Source organism: Leguminivora glycinivorella, chromosome 3 (genome assembly GCF_023078275.1).
Source record: "Leguminivora glycinivorella isolate SPB_JAAS2020 chromosome 3, LegGlyc_1.1, whole genome shotgun sequence".
NCBI classification, from domain to species: Eukaryota; Metazoa; Arthropoda; class Insecta; order Lepidoptera; family Tortricidae; genus Leguminivora; species Leguminivora glycinivorella.
The window spans coordinates 23,898,332-23,924,334 of NC_062973.1; the positions used below are offsets into that span (position 1 = coordinate 23,898,332).

Here is a 26,003-nt window from a genome sequence, read left to right on the forward strand (position 1 = left end):
AAGATATTTCAAACATATTACGTAAGTAAAAAAGTTAATACTTACTTAAGTCTTCCATTCCCAATATTTTCATGTCTATAATTTCAAATAATCTAAAACAATAATAGAGTATATAGAATATTATTATTTTGAGCACTGCGTCAGTGAATTATCCAAACAAATAGCCATGAAATATTTACAAGGGTAAATTAAATGCAATGTAAAGCACCAAGAAGTTACAACCCTAAAAACACCCCTGCAATTGACAGATGAATTCATGGACACAAAACGAAGGAGTTGAACAAAATGAATGAAATGAACGGAGTGAATGAATGGATGCAACAAGTGACTCCAAATAACCTTGAACATCGCGTTTTAGACACGCCAATGCCAGGGTTGCCGTGGTTAGTCGGTATTTATTAGTTTTATTTTATTACATATTTTATTGTATCTTCTGTAGACACTGATTGAAAATGAACTATAAAATTAGGTGAACGAATGAACATGTTAAATGTATTGTGTCATTCCATGCCTAAAAAGAAAATAGTCATGTAGCTCCGGATGCAATAAAGACGAATTTATTTCGGAATTTCAGAAACCTATGTACGCTTTAGGATGGACACGGCACACACATTCTTCTGTAATTTATCACGTAAAATTAAATTACATACTTGTGATCTCAACTAATCACGACACGATCTCGCGAATGAATAGCGACCAGTTTGTTAACCTATGGCTATCATTGTACTTTTATTATTTTCCTGGAAATAGTAACAGGTACATATGATAAAACAATTTTATTGATCGTATAACATGTCAGGTTTTACCGATACTTACCGAAACAAAGCTGAAAAACTCATGTTTGTTTTGCGTCATATTTTTTGTGATTTGGGTTTATCGATCACACAGTTAATATATCAAACTTTGATCTGAAGAGCTGTGTCACCTGCAATGCACCGAGAAGTGGCAGGCTGCCAAACAATTTTGGTATGCGGCGCACATGACTCCTCAGTTCTAACACTAGGTGGGTACCTTCCTACACTAAAGTCGATAATCGCCTGCTCCGTCAATCAGCCGTTACGGGTATGGTCTAGAATTAGACGATTGTTGTCGAAATGACAACGAACTCGCTGGCATATCGCCAGCTGGCCTAGCCGAAGTGACAATCGTTGACGCTAGATGACGATAGAAACGCAGTCTGGCTCTGTCGCGCCAATACGGAAGAGCGATAGAGATAGCTGGCTGCGATAACGATATTATCGTAAGCGTTTGTGCATTTGGCTACGTACCAAGGGAGTAAAATGTGAGCCATACGGCCCTTTGATGTTAATGGGATATTGAGAAAGGTGGCGCATTGTCGCGCCGAGTCAATGTGTTAATTTATTTGTTTTGTTGAACGCGAAACGCAATGTTGCTTGATTCATATAAAACGTACTAGTGTTTATTTAATTTTCCATATACATACATATTAATGCGTGCGGTTAACGATGTTATATGCCATCATTGCAGCGAATGTATACAGTTAATGGAACGCAGAGAAAAATGTCTTAATTGTTCGCTAAGTGTCGCTTTTATTTAAAAGCGTATTTAGAAATCAATTTATGTTTATTTTTTAAACCTAACAAATGGATATATGGATCTATTTAATTTGCTATCAAGAGAAAATATTCCTTCGGTATTCTAATTTTATTAAACAAAATTAACACATACTTACAAGCTGGTTAAGCTTGATACATCGTTTATAATTCGAATGAATTAGGTACTGCACATAGTAATTACGAAAGCTTGATTTGTTATAATGGCTTTTATAACACCACATTGAGTACCTCTGTTGTTTTAGAAAGTACGCAGAAATACAAAAGATTCGATGATGACATAATAACAATATGACTAGATAGTTTCATCGTTCCAACAACATGCCTATATTCATATTCATATTCATATTTATTGATATTGCACATTTATACATTACACGTCAGAAACATAAACATTCATTATTACTAAGTAATTCTTATTACTCTAAGAATTAAATTATAATGTATCCCGACAAATACTGAACTTCCCATTATCGGGCCGTACTCTCGAATTTTCCACCGCAACCCCCCAATAAGGCAATTTAATTCCAGCCCCCGCATCCCAAGGCCGGTAATACATCGGCATGAAAACTGGCACTTGTTGCTTGGCATGACCCTGACCCATTTCGAGCGGCGGCGCCATCGCCTGTTGCGCCAGGAGTGTCGCGTCTCATGTTAGTGAATGGTTTCTTATCTGTGGCAAGACTGGGGCGTTTTTCCTTTGTGGTAATGATGTAATATGAGATCTAAGGGGTTTTGTATATGAAATTATTTATAGTTGCAGACTGTATTTTGTAAATAATCGTATTATTTGTGGTATATTCTTTAATTGCTTATATTTTGGAGTAATTATTTAATATCCATTTTAAAAGGTGATGTAGGTAAATTAGGTTAGGCCCGATCATCTAGTAATGCATAAGTATTTTTTTAAATCAAAATATTTTGCCAAAAGAATTAATTTATTGTACTCTTTTCCCTAATTTTCATGAAATATTTCTTGTACGATACTACAAAAGTTTACTAGCGTTTAGGTTTCACATACTCGCAATAATAGGTATCTGTGGACAACTCAATTGAAAAACAAATGAAAAAACATGGCCTCCCGTCCCGGTGTCCATTGCCGTGTGCTCCAACTTTTTTAATCTCAATTTTATGTTAGGCCAACGCGTTACGTACAGCCAGTATTTTTTAAATGGCGCCTCGGGATTAGGCTGGCTGTTCGTCGTTTGTTTTATTAGTAAAAGGTTTTTTTTTTGAAAGGGTAACATTTTTTGTTTCAAACGTAGGCGGGCGAATGAATGATTATTTAATTGAATCATACACTTGGTATAAATGTTGAGGATTGACCAGGGGCGGCTCACTCTACGATTCTATCGCCGCGCTACAAGTACATGCTGGCGGCCGCGAATTCGCGGCCTAATCAGGGTGGCGCGCATTCTCACGGAACGCACGTTCACACTTTCTATTGTTAAGTATTGTCCAATTAACCGAAATAAAATATTACCATTTTTTATTATGACTTAAAACCAGCAAAAAATATTTTCAAAGTATACTTTCACGTAATGTCATGTTAATCCATTGATTACCTGTGCATCAGGTCATTCTATTCGAAAACAACATTTTCTGACTTTTTATGTATGAAGGCATAAAGTTCAATATGTCAGTGATTGTTTTGACATGCAGTAAGGATCGAATTCGATGACTGACGTCACTACATCGCTGACAGCGTTTTCGGTGGCCAAAATAAATAAAAAATTACACACATTTTCGATTAAAAATTCGTAGTCATCATACATTTTTAATACCCAAAATCTACAAATATCGTTTTTTTATGTCAAATACTACAGAACACAATCATTTATTGTGCCAAATTCGATATGAGTCTAGTAGCCTATTTAGGGTTGTAAATAGAAAAAAAAACCAAATGTTTTTTTTCAGAATTATGAAAAAAAAACATGAAAAAAAACCGAGCACCATAGTTTTTTTTCTAAATATGTTTTTTTTTCAGATGAACAAATAATACGACAATAACGGTTTTTCGTGAGTTGTAACGTGTTTCAATGACAATAACGTACATTTTAAAACAATTAACATTCAGTATACAAACGTTTATTGGGGAATCCCCGATGCTGCGTGTAGCGTGGAGAGGCGGTGGTCTTGCCAACAGTAAATAGTGATAACTACCAACTACAGATTTCGTAAATGTTACTTATATAAGACCAGAAATTAAAGTTATTTGATTAAATTCGTTTAATAGTTAACATTAAGTCTAAAAAAACCGTATAAAAGTATTAACTACTTTGCAAATTTTGAGATTTCGTACTTTAGAAAAAAAACATACTCCAGAAAAAAAACTGTTTTTTTTCAAGCCAGAAAAAAACCGTTTTTTTGCAACCCTAAGCCTATTTTGTACGAGCATCAAGTTGTGCGTAGGAGTAAACTCTTTAGATGTAGTGCGAAAAGATTTTCCTTCGTAAAATTTTGACGAAACGTACGATCTTGTCATGCTACTCGTATTTCAGCCAGTCTCAGTAGAAGACTTATTGTCACTGTCTGAACTAGCCTGAAAAATTCGAACATTTCCGGAAAAATGCGAAGGAAAAGCTTTTCACACTGCATCTGTACCTACCTCTACCGAAATGATCACTTTTAAATATATACGTTTTTATACCTATCAGCGGCTGATTCATATAAGCCGATTCCCACCAGCTTGCCCAAAATTGATTACTTAGTAAAGTACCTAATGTAAAGGTTGTTTTTCTTTTGCTCAGTGTTGCCTAGCAGAAATTTTCACCAGCCGACTGATACCTATTACACAGTTTTTAGAACAAACCACGGTTCTATACGTCGCTATACAATAAATTAACAAAGCAAAGCAAAGTTGAAAAGCTGACTAGTCACCGTTGGCAACAATCGTGTTTACTGCACATGTGACCTATATTTGCGACATTTGAATCAAAACTGTACCATATTGTCATTTGCCGATAAGGCTTATTTTTATTGCATTCTTATGACAGGAACTCCTTATTGCCAACTGACAATAACTTATGACACATTCACAAATCGAACTAACACAGATTTTTGTTCACAGGGCGCCCATAGTGCAAAACAGTGTTGCAAAACAGTATGTAGTGGACAGTGCACGACACAGCAGTGAAAATGTCCGACATAATGACCGACAACGACCTAACCGACATACCCGACATGACCGACGAGGACGGGTACGAGTTCGACTCATTAAAGATCCCCGAAATTGTAACCCCGGATGACATGAACGAATCGGGGTATCAGGAGGGGTCAGAGAAGAGTTACGGGGAGCGGAGGGATTCGAAGGAGGGGTTCGGAGGGGAAGGGGATAGCGACAGCGGGGTGGACGGGGTGTCGAGTGGTTGTTCGACTGCGGACGACTGCCCCGTCGTGTCGGTGAACGACGTCGTCGCGTATTACGACGACATTCGGCCGCGTCGTCGACATGTGCCGCAGCTGAATTTCTACAGCGTGGATATTGAGAAGATGGCGATGGATGCTGTTGCTCAGGTGAGTGCATTTGTTTTACACGAGATAGCAATTTACAGGAATTTTTATAATATTGTCTTCGGTTACCGCGATAGTTACTCATGAAATAAAACTATGGAAACGGATTAAATCGCGTATAATGAATTTAAAATACATCCCGACGTTTCGAACTCTTTACAGCGTTCGTGGTCAACGGGTGACTGAGGAAAAATTAAAATGTGCAAAAACTACCCACTTACAAGAAATATTAACGAACCATGACCATAAATAATATAGATTTCTAAGGCAGGTTCACACACTATTAATAAAGCTAGTTATACAATACTCAAAAAATTTTATCATATAAATTCATTATACGCGATTTAATCCGTTTCCATAGTTTTATTTCATGAGAAATTTTTATGTTGCAATTGTTAGTTTTTCTACGTATTTTTACGAAACGTTCGTATTTGTCATTCTAGTTCAGACAGAGTCAGTCGTCTTGTACTGAGACTGACTGCATGAATTGTCTGAAATAGCATGACACGTTCGTAGGTATACTAAAGAAAAATCCTTTCCACTACATCTGTAGCACTGCAGAAATCATCAATTACCTACTATGAGTGATATGGATCATGTCATTCACGAATTTACATGCCTAATATGCCATTCAATTAGGTTTTAGGTATATGTAGGTACGTACAAAACTCATCGTCATTAAATATTTTTGACTAATTTTCACAAGTACCTACTTATTTATACATGTATTGTATAGGAGATGCATTTATTGGACATTTTCCCCTAATAGGTTGACCAATTTAAAACACTTTCGTAAGATAGCCAGCAAAATCAAAAACATATTTAGTCTTACCCATCTTCAATCGTCGTAAAAGATGAACATACTAAAGAACATGAAGTGACGTAATTAAATGATAGCATTACAACATTAGTAACATTACAGCACATGATCGTTAGAGATACATTATGTCATAATGCCAAGTCCGCTCCATTGGGCTACGTATCCTCTCACAAAAGTCTGCACAAGTCCGTAGGAATCGTTCATATTCTGTTTAGTAGATTGCTAGCTTGAATTATAAACTTACTTGTTATATAATGCGGAAGATGCACTTTAAAATATTTTTTACTGGTCTTTGCGAATTGATTTTGTATTTATATTATTTATTTCTTTATCGTATGGCGATGTATATAAATAGAGGAAAAAAAATTATAAGACAACCTCCAAGTTCTTCCGGCATAAGTGGGGATGGAAAGACTCCGCGCTATGCGACTGCGGCACTGAAGCCCAGACCATGGAGTACATCATACTGCGGTGCCCACTTCGCGCATACTCGGGTAGCCCAGACGATCTACTGGACTTGACGCCCCATTGGGCGTTTGCAACCACTGCACAGCATCCCGAGCAGTGGTTGAACACTTGGATGAAGTCTTATAATTTTATATTTATGTCCCTATCTATTTATTCGTATGTATTACGTAGATTTTAGCGATTTTGTCAGTGTTGACAATGACACGTGATCCATGGCTATAGGTCTAATGTCATAAGGGTATCTTCAGACGTTCAATTAATCACAAAACATACATCCACCTCTTATAAAGTTAGAAAGGTATTTATTAGAACAAAATGTTACGCAACGCAGCTTCGTTACAAAACAGTAAGTGCCCGCCTTTCTCTAATGAACCTACATTGAGGAAAAGTTACCTCAAACGGATATATTGGCTGCAAAAAGGAGCTTTAGTTATTTGAATTTCGAATTTTGTGAGACTTATAGTGGCTGGGATTACCTTTTTTGATTTGTGTCGAGCGACTTTGACATCCGACAGTTTTCCGTGATCATGATGCATGTAACTGCACTGCACTGTAAAAAATTAAAAAGGTAATCACGGTCGGTATGTCTAATCAAAATAACCGTGAATTATAACATTCAATACTCTTCGAATTTATAATGTAACAGAGAGAGAATTTCATCTTCGGTCAAATTGTCCTAAATAATATTTAGGATAGGCGGACACATATTATGTGGGGCGTTTTGTCGATTGCAAATAATGTGTGTCCGCAGTTGGCAAAACGTTCCACTTTGTCGCTTACCAGAATTACGGATTGGTTTGTATCTTTATATGAAACTAGCTATTGCCCGCGGCTTCGCTTACGTTAGAAAGAGACAAAAAGTACCCTGTGTCACTTTCCATCCCTCCAACTATCTCCACTTGAAAAATCACGTCAATTCGTCGCTCCGTTTTGCCGTGAAAGACAGACAAACAAACAGACACACACTTTCCCACCTATAATATTAGTATGGATTAAAAAGCCTGTCAAAGTGTTTTTATGGTCAACAACAAAATGAAACAAACTATCCTATATCTTCAAACGAGCAATTCTTGTATATCGCTGAAATTTGTTATGTGGGGGTTTCCAGAGGTGAAAAATCGTTCTAATAGTTTAGTCTTTGGTCTCAGAAAATGCGAATTTCCGAGTTTTCTAACTCCGAGCGAAACTCGGTCGCCCGGGTACTTATTTTTAATTATACATACTAATTGTACAGTCACCGACATAAATAAGTGATGATTTCTGTACCTTGTTACATTAACATCTTGTTTAAAATGTCAAAAAGCGGTTGAGAATTGAGGGAAGGCATGGATAAATTCGCACACATCCAGCAGGCCTCTGTGGCGCAGTTGGAAGCGCGATGGCCTCGGCAAGACCAAAGGTCGCAGGTTCGAGTCCTGCCGGAGGTGTGAATTTTTCCATTTTTCCTTTAATTTAAAAATATTTAATATCGCTCGCAGACGTTTCTGCATGATAAAAAACAAAAATGTCATACGAAGTTGTCAAATGATTAAAAACGACAAGGTACAGAAATCATCACTTTTTTATGCCGGTGACTGTACATAGAGGATCTAATCACCAAATATTATCGATATATGACGAAGTAACCTACAAAAAATAACAGCTATAACAAGCGCGTAATAACAGCACTCCAATTTTATGCCAACTCGACAAAATTGAGAGTTCTTCAGTTGTCCAAAAATAATTCCATCTTTTCACGGAAGATTTCATTTGACGTGATTAAATGTTTTGCCAACTTTTCTGGACTTTTACGACATTTTCCCCAATTAAATAATAAAAATAAAATAAAATTTGTTTATTTCCAAGAAAATACAGTCATGTATACAATTAAGCTGACCTCCACACTAGGCAGATGCCTGTCCCGTGGAGGAGATGGTTCAGTCTTAGGTATCAATTAAAATAATATCATAACTTCTTACTTAAAAAAGAAAAACAGAAAAAACAGTAAAGGTAAAAATTACTAAGTGGTAACAAGCACTTAAAGTTTTAAGACAAAATAAAAATTCTGTTAAACCTCGTGTTTATATTGAATCTGGGGTAATATTCATTTCATAACCCCCTTATAAACGTTCACTAAAGTTGACAAGCCATAATAATCGTTTGTCCCTTTCCGACGTATTCATATGCTAGAAAGAAACAAACTATTTTTATCGGCTTGTCAAATTTATTAAACGTTTATGAATTAAGTAATTTAAGGGGGTAAGTCGCTTTAGGTAAATTTAACAAAGTACATATACGATAAATGGATAGGAACGATGTCATCGTACTTAAACTTAGGTTCTCAAAGAACTGAAAAGTTTGCCTTTAACTTATAAGATTTGATTACCAAGGGAAGCCCCGACTTGGGAGCAAATTAAAGTTTGAGCTCGTAATAAAATACCTATGAAATGTTTTTTTAACTGATAGAGCAACTGACAAGCCCGAGAATTCGGTGTATGGTAATGGAAGCATAATACGATATTTTTCGCATACAACTTTGTTCTAACTGAAAGAATTTGCTAGCCTGTTACTTAAACTTCAACCAATAAATAGGTACCTACAATCAGCATTTCGCTCGAATCTAGAGTAGAGCCTAACTGGGGAAGTACCTCCGCCTTACATAAGACCGCAGCCATATAGCACTAGACCCTACTCATAGTGTTGTGTTCCTGCCGGTGAGTAAGGCTGCCAGAGTTCAACGAGGGTGCGGTGTGCTGGTGACGGAAGGACCTACGGAACTAAATTTGTTCCGTCTATTGTCCTTCGAGTCGTCGGCCACCCGAACCATAGCAAAAGGGAGTGTACAAGTTTCTTCTTGAGTTGCAGGTTACGATGACCGCTTTCTATCAGGCGGACCGTATGCTTGTTTGCCACCGACGCAGTATTAAAAAAACAATAGTGGAAAACGCAGCAAAAGTAACTGACATCCTGAATAACTTTTCTAAATTGATGCTAACAAGACTCTGACGCCTTCGGCTCATCTCTCGAAAGTGTACCAAGCAAACCGCTACCTCAGTAACTTTGACTGTACATAAAACTATGAGACTTTATGTACTTACTGTATTATTGAATTTATTGAAGTGGAACTTTTAATACGACTTCTACCTGACAGCGTTAAACGGTTTTTTTTAAATTTATTTCATGACCATGGATACAAGTCCTTCAGTCGTATTCTTAAAGTTAACAATCACAAAAGTGACAAATACAATAAACAGAAAAATAGAACTATAGGCAAATATACATTTAAACTAAATTGTTTCTACAGTGTTTAAAATAAACGGGATAAAAAATACGGGATTAGATAATAAATCTTGAACGCGGCGGGGAACACTTAACGAACTTTCTTCTGCAATGTCACTAATCACACTGACAAGAAATAACCTCTGTTACGAAAAAGACTCGCACTCGAAAAAATGTGTTTTATATCTGCATTTTCTTTGCACCAACTCAGTTCAGTGTTCTGGGGGGTTACCATGACGTGCTAAAGCCGTTCAGTTTAGGTTGAGAGAGAGGGACGGAGCTATGTAACTGCTATAGCTGTGTCCCTTTCTCTCAACCTAAACTGAACGTCTTTAGTACGTCATGGTAACCCCCCAGTGGATACATGGAGAACTCAACATCATAGTGTTACAATGGATAAAATGGATTAGTTACAATTGCCCCCCAGTCTAGATTTGTTAAATTGAAAGTCGTAGTCATGACCGCAACTTTTTAACAGTTATGTAAACTTAACGACCGTTCTACTGATGACTTTTTGCAAATTTCTTGGGTCATTACTTTCTAAACAATACAACATTATGCCGTTCTGGGCACTATACTTAAATCGTAAAACTTTGTTTTTCTTCGACTTTCTAAACTTTAGAGCTTATTTTTATATTATGTATTGTACTTAGGGTTGCAAAAAAAACGATTTTCTGAAAAAAAACCGTGAAAAAAACCAGTTTTTTTTCTGGAGTATGTTTTTTTTCTAAAGTACGAAATCTCAATATTTGCAAAGTAGTTAATACTTTTATACGGTTTTTTAGACTTAATGTTAACTATTAAACGAATTTAATCAAATAACTTTAATTTCTGGTCTTATAAAAGTAACATTTACGAAATCTGTAGTTGGTAGTTATCACTATTTATTGTTGGCAACACCACCGCCTCTCCACGCTACACGCAGCAATCGCAGCATCGGGGATTCCCCAATAAACGTTTGTATACTGAATGTTAATTGAATTAAAATGTACGTTATTGTTATTGAAACACGTTATAACTCACGAAAAACCGTTATTATCGTATTATTTGTTCATCTGAAAAAAAACCATATTTAGAAAAAAAACCAGGGTGCTCGGTTTTTTTTTTATGTTTTTTTTCATAATTCTGAAAAAAAAACATTTGGTTTTTTTTCTATTTACAACCCTAATTGTACTTATTTCGATATTTGTACTGTAGTCTGCATTTTAGCCCCAAATCTCGTGATTAGTTGTCAAAGCGGACCCCAATCTTCCATGAGCAGTGACGAATGCAGAATGCCGGGACAACGCAAGGAGAATGATGACTTAATGAGTCTGTACTGTGAAGGATTTTATAGATGATAGGGATGCCTTTAAGGTGGTTGCTTGTCAATAGATGAATGAAGTCGTATATATTTTTTCATTTTCTCTGCATTGTGTAATTAAGCATACTAGTGTTCAATTGACGTATGAGAACATATTCTCGTCTGATTATATTGTTTTTATTTAAGTTTAGTTGTGGACACTTGGAGACCTTATACATCTCCAAGATTATGTGTTTAATGTTTAATGTTTATCTTACTTTAATTTTATTGTATAAATCTATATTTCCTTCCTTTGTAACATACGAGCACAGAATATAGTGTCTTACAGCTATGTTTTATTATTTGAATATTTAATTTAGCCTGGCAGCTTGAACATGTCATGCACACTTAAAAGTCTTTGCTGCGGTGGCGTCGTTGATCGGGTCGCCACCTTCCCGAATAAAGGTTGAGGGAGGCGATGGCTGAGATACGCGTCATACTCGTGAACGGGTGCCGTCTGTGAAGACCGGTCTGTTTAAGCTTACTGGGGCTGTTATAACTTAGTAACTTTAATTCTAATTTTTATTAAATTAGGACACTTTGTTCGGTTGTCGTTTGTTTCCTTTCTTTTAGTGAATATTTTAAATATATGATTTTGACTCATGGAGACCATATACATCTCTAAGGAGAATTAGATTAAGTAGATATACATTTTATTTTTAGTTGTGACATTTAGAGTCATTTGCACCTCTAAAGTAATTTTAGACTTTTTTTTTGTATTTGTACTTTTTATATTAAAATTTAGTGTAGTTCTTGGTTGTAATTCGACATTTAGAGACCTTCTACATCTCTAATTAATTGTACAGAGTTAACTTTAGTTAGAACTTAGAATTAGTATATAATAGTATCAATTGTAATTTCAACTCAATTTTAAATATTTTTTTAAATACCTATGTACATGTGACGTGTAAAAGTGCCCCTGTGGCCTATTTGCTGAATAAATTATTTTGATTTTGATTTTGATTTTTGTATATTTAGGTATTTAAATAAATGTAATGAACAAATTCTACCTAGCTATTTGAGAGTGAATGAAAAGATGACACGACCGAATAAAGAGGGTAGAAACAGGTCTCTCTGTGACAGATCCGCTTGGTTCTGTAATTTTGTTGGTTGGACTTCCGGTTCGAACGCCATCTTAGCGGTGTCGTGTCGTGAATAATTTCGCCTTCTTTTGCTCATTAATGTTGTTTAAAGTGTAATATCGTTGGCTTATTATGCAGTAAACTAATGTTTTAGTGAGAAGCTGATGAAGAATTAATCTCGTAACGCGCGTTTAGCCACTTTTTTGTCGTCAACGGCCGATAGTCCACGTGCCCTTGTAAAATCTAGCTATCAATTTACAAGTGCCAACTACCGAACACTGTAGTACTTACCGTACCAAAATCAATAACAATTAGCTTATATCACCTTGACACTGGCAAAATAGTCCCACCAATGGACTGAGGCCATTGAATTTTAAAAACTTAACTTAATTTGGTTGGTTAGCCAACAAATGTTTTGTAACTACCCGAAAATTTACAAATTAATTGTTTACGCTTTTTAAAAAACCTAAAAGTACAGTATAAAATATAGCCACTATTTGACAAATGAAAACGAATGACTCTTTGCTTCGACGAAATGTACTAGGTTCTTAGTTAGTTTTCTCGGTATGAAAGCCATAGAATACTAAGAAGCTATCCTGAAAGTAGAATTTAATATCTTCCGGAAGTGAATCTCAGTGCTGCAGTGGCACTCTAGTGGTTTTTGCACTTTAGACTAAGATATCTTAAATAAATATATGGAAGATTTTTCTGTCTACATAAATGGTATCCTTATTTTTTGTCGGAGTTCTTTTTTCACTATAACTTTGGAATAATATTACTAATACAGAAATGCTATATGCGCCTTGCAGACTAACGCCGTGTCTTGCGTGGGCGACCGTCGCCGTCGCGTCTCATACTTCCATATCGATAAGGTTTGATTTCGTATGCGTCGCATCGCCGTCGCGCGACCATCGCGCGACTGTCGCCCACGCAAGCCACAGCGTAATACGCCCCACGCTCGACGCTCGTTGAGCTCTGGTAACCATATTTACTCACCGGCAGTATTATTTTATCAAAGTTACTGAATTATATATAGGCGAATTATATATAATAACATAGGCGTTGGTTTTCTTATTATCTTATCTACATTCTCTTTCCTCAGGGTACGCCAACGTCACAATTGCTTACTCTTCGTAAGCGTTTCTCTAGCTCTTCTTACCGCTGCTATTCTGTAGTGGGGCGACAGAGTCAGACTGCAATTTGATCGCCACGTAACGATTGTCACTTCAGCTACGCAATTCACTAATAAAAAATCAACTTCAAATACCATCAATCGTCATGTCTTGAGGAAATATATCTAATGGTTATCTTATGTAAATCATTACTTTTCTCGTCATTAATCTCAATTTTTAAATGATTTAGCTACTGCCGCATACACTCATGCTTTTAAATCTTAACTGCAATATCAATTAGGTATTGCTTAAACAGTCGTATGTGGTCTAAACGATGAGTGATTTGCCTAAAACCAAAGAGTTTAATATCTAAGTACACAAGTAAATTTTTGAAGCGGCCAATTGAAAATTTAAAGAAATTATTGCCACATAGGTAAAGTGATTTTGAATACGACTAACATGCATTTAAATCAAATCATTCGACTCTTTTCGGATGCTAATGAAATAATTAATCGTCACACCATAAAATGTACTTTTGTCTCGTAACGTAATATTGTCTTTGTGCAACTCGAATGCTCGACTGCCTTCGTTTGGGAACCGCTGCGTCACTTACCTGCTAATTTAATAATTTATTGTCACATAGCATAAGTAATTGAAGTGAATTGAGATAAATATGACTATATGATATATTATTCATTCTTCAGACATCCTCTTTGACTCCCAACAATTACTAATATAGAAAAAAAAGACTTCAACAATTCGTAAAATAAAACTATGGAAACAGATTTATTAGCTTTATTTCATTAGTTTTAGGTATTTCATGAGTAACTATCGCGGTAACCGAAGACAATATTATTCCAGCAATTCGCTTTTGCTTTTGACTTGGACTATGTTGGTAAAATCGCTTGTGTAACTCGAATGGCCGGACTGTCTTCGTTTCGGCTCCGCTGCGTCACTCACCTGCAAATTTAATAATTGGCCGCCGAGAGGAAGTGCTTTATTAGATTGAACATTTGATGGTACACCTTGTGCAGTAAAAGTGATTACTTAATGAGGTAACGGACGTCTAAAGATACACTACGAATGAAATTGTGGTTACACCGTGTTTTTTTTGTTTTCCGTTAAATTCGACACGCAGTTAAGTTCATCATCAGGAACCCTGTATATCGCTTTTTGTTAAAATCTAAAAAAATTTTTTTTTTTCGTTTCACATAATAAATGGATTAATTAGTGTGAGAGACCCTTAAGAATAACATTCAAGTTAGTGTCAAGTGTTTGACGGCACATGTCAAAACAAATAGCATTAGGAAGTGGTAAGGGATGCCACACACGTGTTCAGTAATTAATTTTTTTTTTAATAATTCGATAACCGTAAGAGTTAAAAAGCTAGTTTCTTAGAGAAATTGATTGGATTTGAACTAAAGAATCTTCCCCTAAAGTTAACGGAATTTAATAAAAACAGGTTATATTATAGGTACAATACTCTAAACCAGTGGTGAAAAACTTTTTTCACTGGGGTCCAAAATTGTAATTTAGAGGCAGGCATGTATATTATACGCAGGCATGTATAGCACGTATACGCCAAAATGCATGTTTATTACAGTGCTGGCCATATCACACCACACTATTTTGAAGGACCGGAGGCGGGCAGCATAGAATCCTTTCGCGGGCCGGACATAGCCCGCAGGCCGTACTTTAGTCACCATTGCTCTAAGCTAAAACTACATGGTGAAAACTCTATATCTACGAGTGACGAAAAACTGAACCACATGCGTGAACCTTTACATGTCATTTATAAATAGGTGCCCTGTTGCTAGGTATTTTTATTGCTACTGTACGTGGTGGAATGCTTACAGTGACCCTGCGACACTCCACAGAAGGCGGAGACGGAATTCGTTGGTGGTTTTAGACGGTAGTCTTATTCTGGTTAGTCCGTCATCGCCCCTGGTCCCCTGGACCGGATGGCATGCGTAAATGCATTTCCCCAACGTTAAAAAAAAATCTCTCTGAATTAAAGAGTAAATTGCAAATCAATTTCCATTCAATTTTTTTATCGATGGAACCAGGCGTTACTATGCAGAAATCCGAGGTAATCAAAATAAAAATAAAAATACTTTGTTAATAGCCGGCGAAAATGTCATTATACTTTTTTCTTAATATTGTGGATTTTGATTTTATTTGGTGGTTTTCTCAATATGTAATTCAATTGTTCGAGGTCAGGTCAAATACTTTTGGCGCGATTTGTGCTGTACCTATAACAGATGTAGTAAAGATTTTCCTTCGAAACGTTCATATTTGTCATGCTACTTTAAACACTGTAACTGACTGAAATAGCATGACACGTTCCTACGTTTCCGTAAGTCCGTTTTCACATTATCCGATCCGATATTGGATGTCGGAAGGATTTCAATGGAAAAAATCCAAGATGGCGCCTGGAATGTATGGGATATCGGTCCGACATCTGATATCGGATCGGATAATGTGAAAACGCATTAAGAATACGAAGGAAAATATCTTCGCACTACATCTGTAGAACAGTAACATAAAATTGCAGTTTCCATTTTCCCTGCAACACCTTAATTTTAAATAAACATAGCACCTACGTATCAAAAGTGATAAAAACAAAGACTTTCACAATCGCTAATCAATTTCTTTCCGTTGTTCATGCCAACTTTTCTCGCATATCGCTGCATTCCTGTGCCTAGAAACGACAGCGCCCTTGGTCGACATCCTATCCAATCGATTCTCAACGCACATAGATTCGACTACTCTACGGCTTCTTTTCTACATTAGTACCACCACAACCACCAACAACACTTTAAACAAAAGACGACTGTGTTATTACAGTTTTATAGTAGGTAATACCTTGTTTGTGTATAAGACTTACGGCGTTCTATAAAGAGAAGTTGCGAGCTAGTGACGAAGCGGCAGTAATTAAGTATAGGCATAAGTACTCGGTTATTTAACCTTGACGAAGATTCGTTTTCTTCGTTTGCACATATTTCCGATGGCTGATTAGGCGTAACTTGACGGTAATAATGCGCAATAGCTGAAGTTGAGGCGCAATAGGCTCTAATGTCTGTTTGCCTAGTTTTAAAATGGTAGGAATTTCATTTGTGATTGCGGTGCATTTTAACTTTTATACGCACAATTTAAAATTCAAATAGGTACAGATCATAATCCGGCATCAGGGTGCGTAGCCGAATGGCACATAAACGCTCACGAAACGCTCACTAAACGAAACGCTCGTAGATATCTATCTCTATCGCTCTTGCGTATTGGCGCGACAGAGCCAGACTACCTTTCGCGGCGTTTCGTTGCGGCGTAGAAATGCCATTCGGCTACGGGGCCTGGATAGTTCAGTCGAGACGCGTATCCTCTCGAAGAGTGGCCCATCGTGGACCTCTGATAGCCATGCTACAAATTCCTTAAGGGGTCACTGAACACCTTTAAGAAACCCTTCCATTAATGTACATACTTAAATGAAAATCTATTAATGTAAATATCCAAAACTTAACAATGTAAAAAATTAAAAATCGAAATAAGATGTCATATATTAAAGAAAAAATGACGAGCACCACCAGTGGTGAAGGCCGGATTCGAACCGGCGTCTTTTAGCAATCCGGGCCAAACGCCATCACCCCTAGGCCACCTCGCCACAGCGGAAGCCGTCGAAATTTCTCTTCTATATGTCATCTTTGTAAGACTAGGCGTCTTTGAAATCAAAATATTTGTTAAAATAATTTGATTTGTTCACATAGTTGCGTAATGTAAAAAATGTTTCTGTACGTAGACGTATCACTTTTGACACTGATACGTAGATCTTCATCATCATTTCGGCCACTGCTGAGCATAGGCCTCCCTATGTGTACGCCACTTATCCCGGTCCTGGGCTAATCTCATCCAAAAGTAGATCATATCGTTATCAAAATACATATACTTATATCAACATTCAAAGTTTAATTAACAATCAAAATACACCTTCATGTTGTACACAGGATTACTTAATTAAACACGGTGTCAGTTGATCGCATTTCACACTGCATTGGACTGCATCTAACGCAAGCAAATTTCACCCTAAACCATAGTTACACTACACGCAACAGAGCTACACAAACAGTCATAACAGCCACCTGCAAATTTATTCAATTCTAGATCGTATCCCAGTGTGATAAAGTCCAAATACAAAGCAAAGTATAGGCTGTGTGTACACTAGTAGTAATCAGCGAAATTTGGGTGCCGTACAATGCAATTTGTCCCAGGTTCGTCGCGTTGCGTGGACACAGCTTACTGAGGCCACAGAAATACCATTAAGTGTAAACAATAGGCTACTAGACTAATATCGAATTTGGAACAATAGTCTTCTGTAGTATTTGACATAAAAAAACAATGTTTATTTATAGATTTTGGGTATTAAAAGCGTATGATGACTTCGTATTTTCGATGAAAAATGTGTGCATATTTTTTTTACTTTGGCCACTGAAAACGCTGTCAGCGATGTAGTCATCGAATTCGAACTTACTTCATGTCAAAACAATCACTGACATAATGAACTTTATGCCTCACATTTAAAAGTCAGAAAATGTTCAAATCCCAATATCCCTCCGGAAAGACTCAAATCTGCGACCTTTAGAACACAACTTTCAAACGTTTCTTTTGTAGTTTGTGTTTTTTTAAATGACCGATTTATTTTTAATTTTCGCAATCTAAAATTCCAAATCTGATTAATTCTAGACTAGATTTTATAGTTTACAGTTCAGTTATAAAACTGGAATGCAACACTGTTTTATGACTATTTGGTTGAATAATGCACTGTTAATTTTATTACTTAGCACATGATAAAATTTACATATTCAACTTAGTTACATAACTACCTGTTATATACATTATATTTATAATTTTTGCGCAAATCTTGTATAATAATACAATCATAATATAATCTACTAAAGCCGGTTTAAATCAGTTTACTCTAATTTATCAAGATCCACTAACAAAACAAGTAAACTTATTCTATTTTAGGTACCTAATTCTATTTAAAGTAATTAAAAGGCCAAAAAAGTTAGCATCCGATGAATCGCCTTCTTTTCTGCGACTCCACATTAAAAAGAGATTAGTAAAGCCTAACAAGAAATATATTGTGGCCATTGTCAAGAGAGCGTTCAGTATAGTATTGAAGAAAATAGTTCTAAGCAAATTTCGCAACATACGTACCTAGTCATATTGTTCTGATCAGGGTTCAAACGTAGTCGTACATACGGATAGAAAAACCCCCTTCAGTACATTGTGCTTCAGTTTAATCGAAAAGGCCAAGCTGATCTAATTTGCGACTGGCCAATGTAAACACGGGTTGTTTGCAATGCTCTCGCTGGTTTGTTATTCTGTACCTGGAGTTTGTGCCTAATTTTCCAGAGTATTGCAACGCGGCCGTAGGCATAACAGTGCTTGTGTTCGGCCATTTTGAAACTAAGTTTACAAAAGTGTTTGTTTTGGGTATCCCTCATTTGTCAGTGCATATGCATATCGTCACTACTTTTAAAAACCGGCCAAGAGCGTGTCGGGCCACGCTCAGTGTAGGGTTCCGTAGTTTTCCGTATTTTTCTCAAAAACTACTGGACCTATCAAGTTCAAAACAATTTTCCTAGAAAGTATTTATAAAGTTCTACTTTTGTGATTTTTTTCATATTTTTTAAACATATGGTTCAAAAGTTAGAGGGGGGACGCACTTTTTTTTTCCTTTAGGAGCGATTATTTCCGAAAATATTAATAATATCAAAATATGATCTTAGTAAACCCTTATTCATTTTTAAATACCTATCCAAGAATATATCATACGTTGGGGTTGGAATGAAAAAAAATATCAGCCCCCACTTTACATGTAGGGGGGGTACCCTAATAAAACATTTTTTTCCATTTTTTATTTTTGCACTTTGTCGGTGTGATTGATGTACATATTGGTACCAAATTTCAGCTTTCTAGTGCTAACCGTTACTGAGATTATCCGCGGACGGACGGACGGACGGACGGACGGACGGACGGACAGACAGACATGGCGAAACTATAAGGGTTCCTAGTTGACTACGGAACCCTAAAAAACTTGTATCTTCGTCTGTCAATGAAAAGAAAATTGTAGTAAGTATGTATGGAATGCATGTAGACTTACTGCGTTTTAACTTTGAGGAACAGCGTGAGATACGAGATTTTTTAAAGTAGTGACGATATACAGAATTATGGTGTTTTTTACCGCGCTAGTTTGCAAAATACTTCATTCTTTTCTTAAATACATTTCTTGTAAGGTGGAATCTTAAGGGCCATATGTATTGAACAACATCGAACGATACACGTGCAAAGAGGAAATTCGTAACTCTTATCTATTTAAATTGGTCTTGTTTGAATTTATCGCCACTCGTTTAGAACTCCCTCTTTTTCTCACTTGTACTATTTTTTACTTGTTGGCCGTTCGTATTATGCATTTTAAAAATCTTTCTTTGCTAGCCTTGTCTAGTGTCCTGGTTGGCAAACTTGGCAAAGGCTTCCCCTCGCTTCTACTCAACCTTGTTATTTCTGTTACCCTGCCTTCCCGGGTAGAATGAGTCCAAGTCATCCATCCATCTCTTTCTTGGTCTGCCTGAACCCCGGCCGCACCCTCTGCCGTTAGTCACAGATTCTTAATAAGTTACTAACGTTGGGCGTAACCGAATGCACAAACTCTCACGAAACGCTCACGATAATATATCTTTCGTAGCTATATCTATATCGCTATACGCAAATCTCTATCGCAATACGCAAATTAGCGCGACAGAGCCAGACTACATTTCTGCGGCGTTTCGTACGTTTTCGGTACGTAGCCGAATGGCACAAACGCTCACGAAATGAAACGCTCGTAGATATCTATCTCTGTCGCTCTTGCGTAGAGACTACTTTTCGCGGCGTTTCGTTTTCGTTTCGCGTCGCAGAAATGCCATTCGGCTACGGCACGAGGTAGTGTTCCGTGGGTCCCACTCGGTGACCATTTTGGCCCACCGTTCAGGGTTGTTAATTTTTTTTTATTATATGACGTAGGTCATAATATAACATAATGTAAAACTTTATAATACATGATGTAACGTGACATCAAACGTATTTATATTCGCCAATTTGGGGAAAGCCCGCAAGTGCAGTGTATTCACCGAGATTACAGCAAGGTCACGTTTCACTAGGTCGCCGGTAATTCAATTACGGTGTTTGTTCGTAGTCAACATGGGGAACTGAGTTTTTGCGCAGTTTTCTAACAGATTTTGCAAATATGCCTGTGGGAAGAAAGATACCATATTGAGCCTTGCATACCAGCATATTTTCTGAAAATTCGCGTGTGTACGGGACAAGCAACGGTAGACTATTTCATGATAGTATATGCTATTTAGTGTAAGGCCTGAGTGGGGGGTCATGGGGGTCATGACCCCCCCCCTGTAGGCCTAGCACATGATGGCCGCGGGAGTATGTCGCCGCGAGATAGACTACCTGTCCTTATGTCATTAATACAATTAGACAAAGACGTGTCATCTATCTCGCGGCGACATACTCCCGCGGCCATCATGTGCTAGGCCTGCTGGAGCCTAAGTTGGCCATACAAATAGACCACGTGACCTCCCCCTGGGGCCCCGGGCCTTTACCACGTGACCCCCCCCTGGGCACGAAGCTGGATCCGCGCTTGGTGCACGCTCATATTAGGCAATACGCTACAATAGAAACATAAATAATTTTAGAAAATATAACTCTTTATTTATCTACATCTATTAAATAGTAAACAAAGTCAAAGAACATTTTGTTCAATACCGATAAGAACTTTTTTTTTTTGACAGCTTGATGCATCTGATAAAATTATCAAATCGTTATAAATAATTTGGTTTCCATTAGAGCTACGGAGCGTTAAAATTGATTTCGTTTTTATATCGCTTTTAGTCGAATGTTAAATGCCAAAGTCGGCATTGTTGTTAAGTAAACAAACAAAAGATGACCTTGAACTGTTACGCAGTAGAGTGTTTTATCATTTTGTAGCTATCGCTTCCGGATAACGTGAATAGTTTTATAGTCGACATAATAATCATTTTGTTGAACGCTACCTTTTAAATTTTCGTGAACATGAACTACTCAATTGAACTCTGAAATTACTTCATCCTTCTATAACTACTAGGTAAACAAACAAACAACCGCAAAATGGTCGGTAAACTTTTCGTACGGGGCCAAAATTTGAAGGAATTTTAAAGGCGGCCCAGGGTGCGTAGCCGAATGGCACAAACGCTCACGAAACGCTCACGAAACGAAACGCTCGTAGATATCTATCTCTATCGCTCTTGCGTATCGGCGCGACAGAGCCAGACTAGCTTTCGCGGCGTTTCGTTTTCGTTTCGCGTCGTAGAAATGCCATTCGGCTAAAACACCAAAAACGACGGGGTATTATAAGTTTGACGTGTCTGTCTGTCTGTCTGGGTGTGTGTCTGTCTGTGGCATTGTAGCTCCCGAACGGATGAACTGATTTTGATTTAGTTTTTTTGTCTGAAAGCTGAGTTAGTCGGGAGTGTTCTCAGCCATGTATCATGAAAATCGGTCCACTATGTCGAGGATTTTTTCATAATGTTAATTTTGTAGTTAGGTTATTATTACAGCGCTGCTGGCCATATCACACACTATTTTGAAAGACCGGTGTAGGGCCGGATAAATTCCTCGCGATACTAAAATCTTAGATCTGTTGTTTTGTCAAACCAAAAATTGCACGATAATTCAATTGCATATGCCGCTTTATTTTTCTACAAAAAATATTTATTACTTCAACTGGTCTTCTCCCTTCTACCTTTTTCCTTATTGGTACCAATATGTATATCAATCACGCCAACAAAGTGCAAAAATAAAAAATGGAAAAAAATGTTTAATTAGGGTACCCCCCCTACATGTAAAGTGGGGGCTGATATTTTTTTTCATTCCAACCCCAACGTGTGATACATTGTTGGATAGGTATTTTAAAAATGAATAAGGGTTTACTAAGATCATTTTTTGATAATATTAATATTTTCGGAAATAATCGCTCCTAAAGGAAAAAAAAGTGCGTCACCCCCCTCTAACTTTTGAACCATATGTTTAAAAAATATGAAAAAAATCACAAAAGTAGAACTTTATAAAGACTTTCTAGGAAAGTTATTTTGAACTTGATAGGTTCAGTAGTTTTTGAGAAAAATACGGAAAACTACACTGAGCGTGACCCGACACGCTCTTGGCCGGTTTTTTTAATGTTTGGCCTATTATTGCTTGTATTTTATACTTATCTGAGATTTAACGGACAGCTAAAACTAACCTGCTTCACTATTAAACTATTCTCTATTCGAAGTTCGAGCCCAGTTCAGTAAGTGGGGCGAAGTTACGAAACGTCACTAAAGCTTTTCATATTTAATGGGTAAGACTCAAAGTTTCACTCTCAAGCTTACCCTTCCGTTGATCTATTGATACTTTGTCCAGCGCACACTTTAGTTTAAAGTTAAACTAACTACTGTATGAAGATGACTTAAAAACACCAAAATAATTATTTACTTAATGGAGAACTTGCCTTTACCTAAAATAAAATATTGTTACCATGCACGAAATAAAGCATCAGATAATTATAAGAAAATATGACCCAACAAAACGATATGCCTCATCTTTTGTGATGCGGACTGCAAAGGAATGGAATGCGCTCCCACTAGGTGTTCCCTGAAAAATACGACCTCGGTCTTTTTAAAGCAAGAGTTATTAGACTATTACCGAATCGGTGAGCTCCATCTTAGACTCTGTATTAGCTAGCCATACACGTACGGATCTGCCCGGCGGGCACATCTGTCCGTGTGTGGCTGGAAATAGACACGGATTTGCCCGCCGGGTACCCGTCTGCTGCCCGAGCTCAAAACAAACGGATCGGGCAGTTCGGGCACGGGCTGGGCAGATCCGTCTGCAGCCCGCGCGTGATGTGTATGTATAGCGCGGACGTGCCCGCCGGATCGCACCTTAGTTAATAGCAAGGATTTGTCCGCTGGGCAAGCCGCGTATCTAATCCGAGCCTTGCCCGGTGGACCAATCCGTACGTGTATGGCTAATCGCGGATCAGATTCGAAGCTTGCCCGGCGGACAAATCCGTACATGTATGGATAGCTATTACCTTTGCGTCTGGGGTGACTAGAGTCAATCGCCAATCTGTCTATGACAAACAAAATATATGGATCGATCATGTCATTGTCAAAAGATACAGTATTTTCATTATCAATATCATAATTATACCTAGTTCGTGTCGCGACGTTAGCTTAGCCATTATTTAAAGGGAGAACCGCTTTTAATTCCACCATATTTCGAACATAGTATATGCAGTACTTTAACTTTATATATGTATGTTTCACGCGATTACAAAGGTCCGGTTTGGAACAAAGTCTTAACATAGTTTAAACTAAACGTGTCGATCGAGCTCAGCTGATCACGACTTCATATTCTGCAGTCTACATCAAACATGTTTACAAGTATGGACTTAACTCCTCTAACATAAGAACTCATTTAGACGGTGTATTTGCAACTGTCATTGCGGTTTGATCGGGTGAATTAGAGGTTACCTCAAAAGTAAGTCAGTCAAACTAAACTCTGACATTAAATGAATTTAAAACGACACTATTCCAGTGGCTATTAGAAAAGACATTCTATTCAATAAAAGATTTTTTAAATAATTAATTTTAGTGCTCTGGACCCTAGGATATTGTGGTTATAACTTTTATTTTAATGTATTATTTTCAACTTATTTATTGATGGTAATGAAATGTAAATTTAAATGACTGACTAGTAGTATTTTTGCATGCCTTTTGTCAATAGACATTTTCTATTTATAAAAATGGCCTAATATTTATTTATTTAATTTTAATTTTACTATAGGTTAAGATATAATTTTGCATGCCATTTGTGGCTAAACATGTATTGCTACTCAAAAATAATAATGTACCACCTAATGTATACCATGTTTATCGCAATAAAGTAATTCATTCATTCATTCATTCATAAAGTTCATCTCGGGCAAAAAATATAAATATTAGTTTGACGTGGACTGTGTATCGTGACTTTGCATAGTTGCTAGTTTAGAAAAGTGAGTTTTTATGGTATATTTAGTTTTTTATAACTCTGCTGTTCATTGAATACGTATTAATAAGTTGCATAACTTACTAAGGGCCACTTGTACCAACGAAAATGGAGGGTTAACCCACCATTTTATATGGAATTTGACAGATAGCAGCCCACTAAACCTGAGTTGAGTTAAGTAGTTGGTGCAAGTGAGTCTTATAGAAGTTACAAGATAAGAGTACGGATGTATATGTAATTTACGGATATTTCCAAAAAGGAATTTTACATAAATGCAGAAAATTTGGTCTAAAACTTCAGTTGATAAATCTTATGTGACAGTATATTGTGTTATATCTTAGCTCCTGAGCTAAGGTATAACACAATGGTAACAGGACAGATCACTTCGCCATTTTTAAATCAAATAAGAAACAGTTACCTGTAAATTGTGGCGTAATATATTTTTTCCTCGTTTTAACATTTCTATAAATTTTAAACTAATATACATTGCAAAGTACGTATACCAACCGCGAAAATGAAAAAAAAAACCCGCGGCAAGTTCATAATTGTGTAATGATGGGTGATGAGCGGCCCGCCGGACGTGACGTCACAAGGCCGCTGAAATGCGCAGGCTCGCGCGGAAACCGCGCAAATTTTATATTTGCTGCTGTGTACTTGACCCTGAGTGTCCTCTGGACGATTTGGCGGCCCAATTTGAACTTAAAAATACAGTAAATATTCGGGCTGAGGTACGATATCGATCGGTCATATCAGAAAGGAATGTCTAAAGATAGTACTTTTTTGTTTACGAGAAATTCACCACCCACCACCCTTTCTTCCCGTGGGTGTCGTAGAAGTCGACTGTGGGCTATGGGTTAAATTGTGGCGTAGGCGAGAGGCTGGCAACCTGTCACTGCAAGGTCACAATTTGAATTTCTTCCAACCCCTTTTTGGCAAGAGTGGCACTGAAACTTAGTAGTTCATGTGCTCTGCCTACCCCTTTATGGGATACAGGCGTGATTATATGTATGTACTGGCTATTGCCCGCGGCTTCGCTCGCGTCAGAAAGAGACAAAAAGTAGCCTATGTCACTCTCCATCCCTTCAATTATCTCCACTTAAAAAATCACGTCAATTTGTCGCTCCGTTGTGCCGTGAAAGACGGACAAACAAACAGACACACACACACTTTCCCATTTATAATATTAGTATGTATATGTAGTATGTATGAATGTCTACGAGAAGCTTGAAATAAACAAGTCGTGTTCTTGGAGAGTCAAATGTCTCTAGTTTTTACTATCACTAGATCTCAAATCAGTATGTCAGTAATTATACCTACCAGAGCCCTAAAAGGTTGATAAATGCGTCATAAGACTCATAAGTGACCTTTAAGGCATAATGTATGGTTTGATATTTCTTTTGATGACATAGTTTCCCTTTAAAGGTAAAGCAGCAACCTCTAGATTCAATTAAAAAATATGAAATTTAAGATAGCAATGAATGGAGCTCGCCATACTTATTAGGATTCCTTATAATATTAAACATCTCTAAATTCTCAGTATAGTTACGAAGTCTATAAAACTTTGTTCAAAATTCCATTAATTTAGGTTGGGTACATTATGACATCCTCTTCCTTGCCTCTATCGCCGTCTCTCTCACACAGTCCATCCACCTTTTTTTAGGTATCTCTTTCCCGTTTATTCCTTCCACATTCATTCGTAATATATTTCTTGTCTTATGA

General features: G+C 37.1%; 1 protein-coding gene across 1 annotated transcript in view; it reads left to right on the plus strand.

Moving 5' to 3' along the window:
- Positions 1-26,003, plus strand: part of LOC125224951 — a 108,038-nt gene that overhangs the window by 63,505 nt on the left and 18,530 nt on the right. Inside the window, exon 2 of the mRNA XM_048128470.1 lies at positions 4,645-5,090. Coding sequence (XP_047984427.1) covers positions 4,713-5,090 — 378 coding nt within the window. The 5' untranslated portion in view covers positions 4,645-4,712. The remainder of the gene's footprint in view (positions 1-4,644; positions 5,091-26,003) is intronic.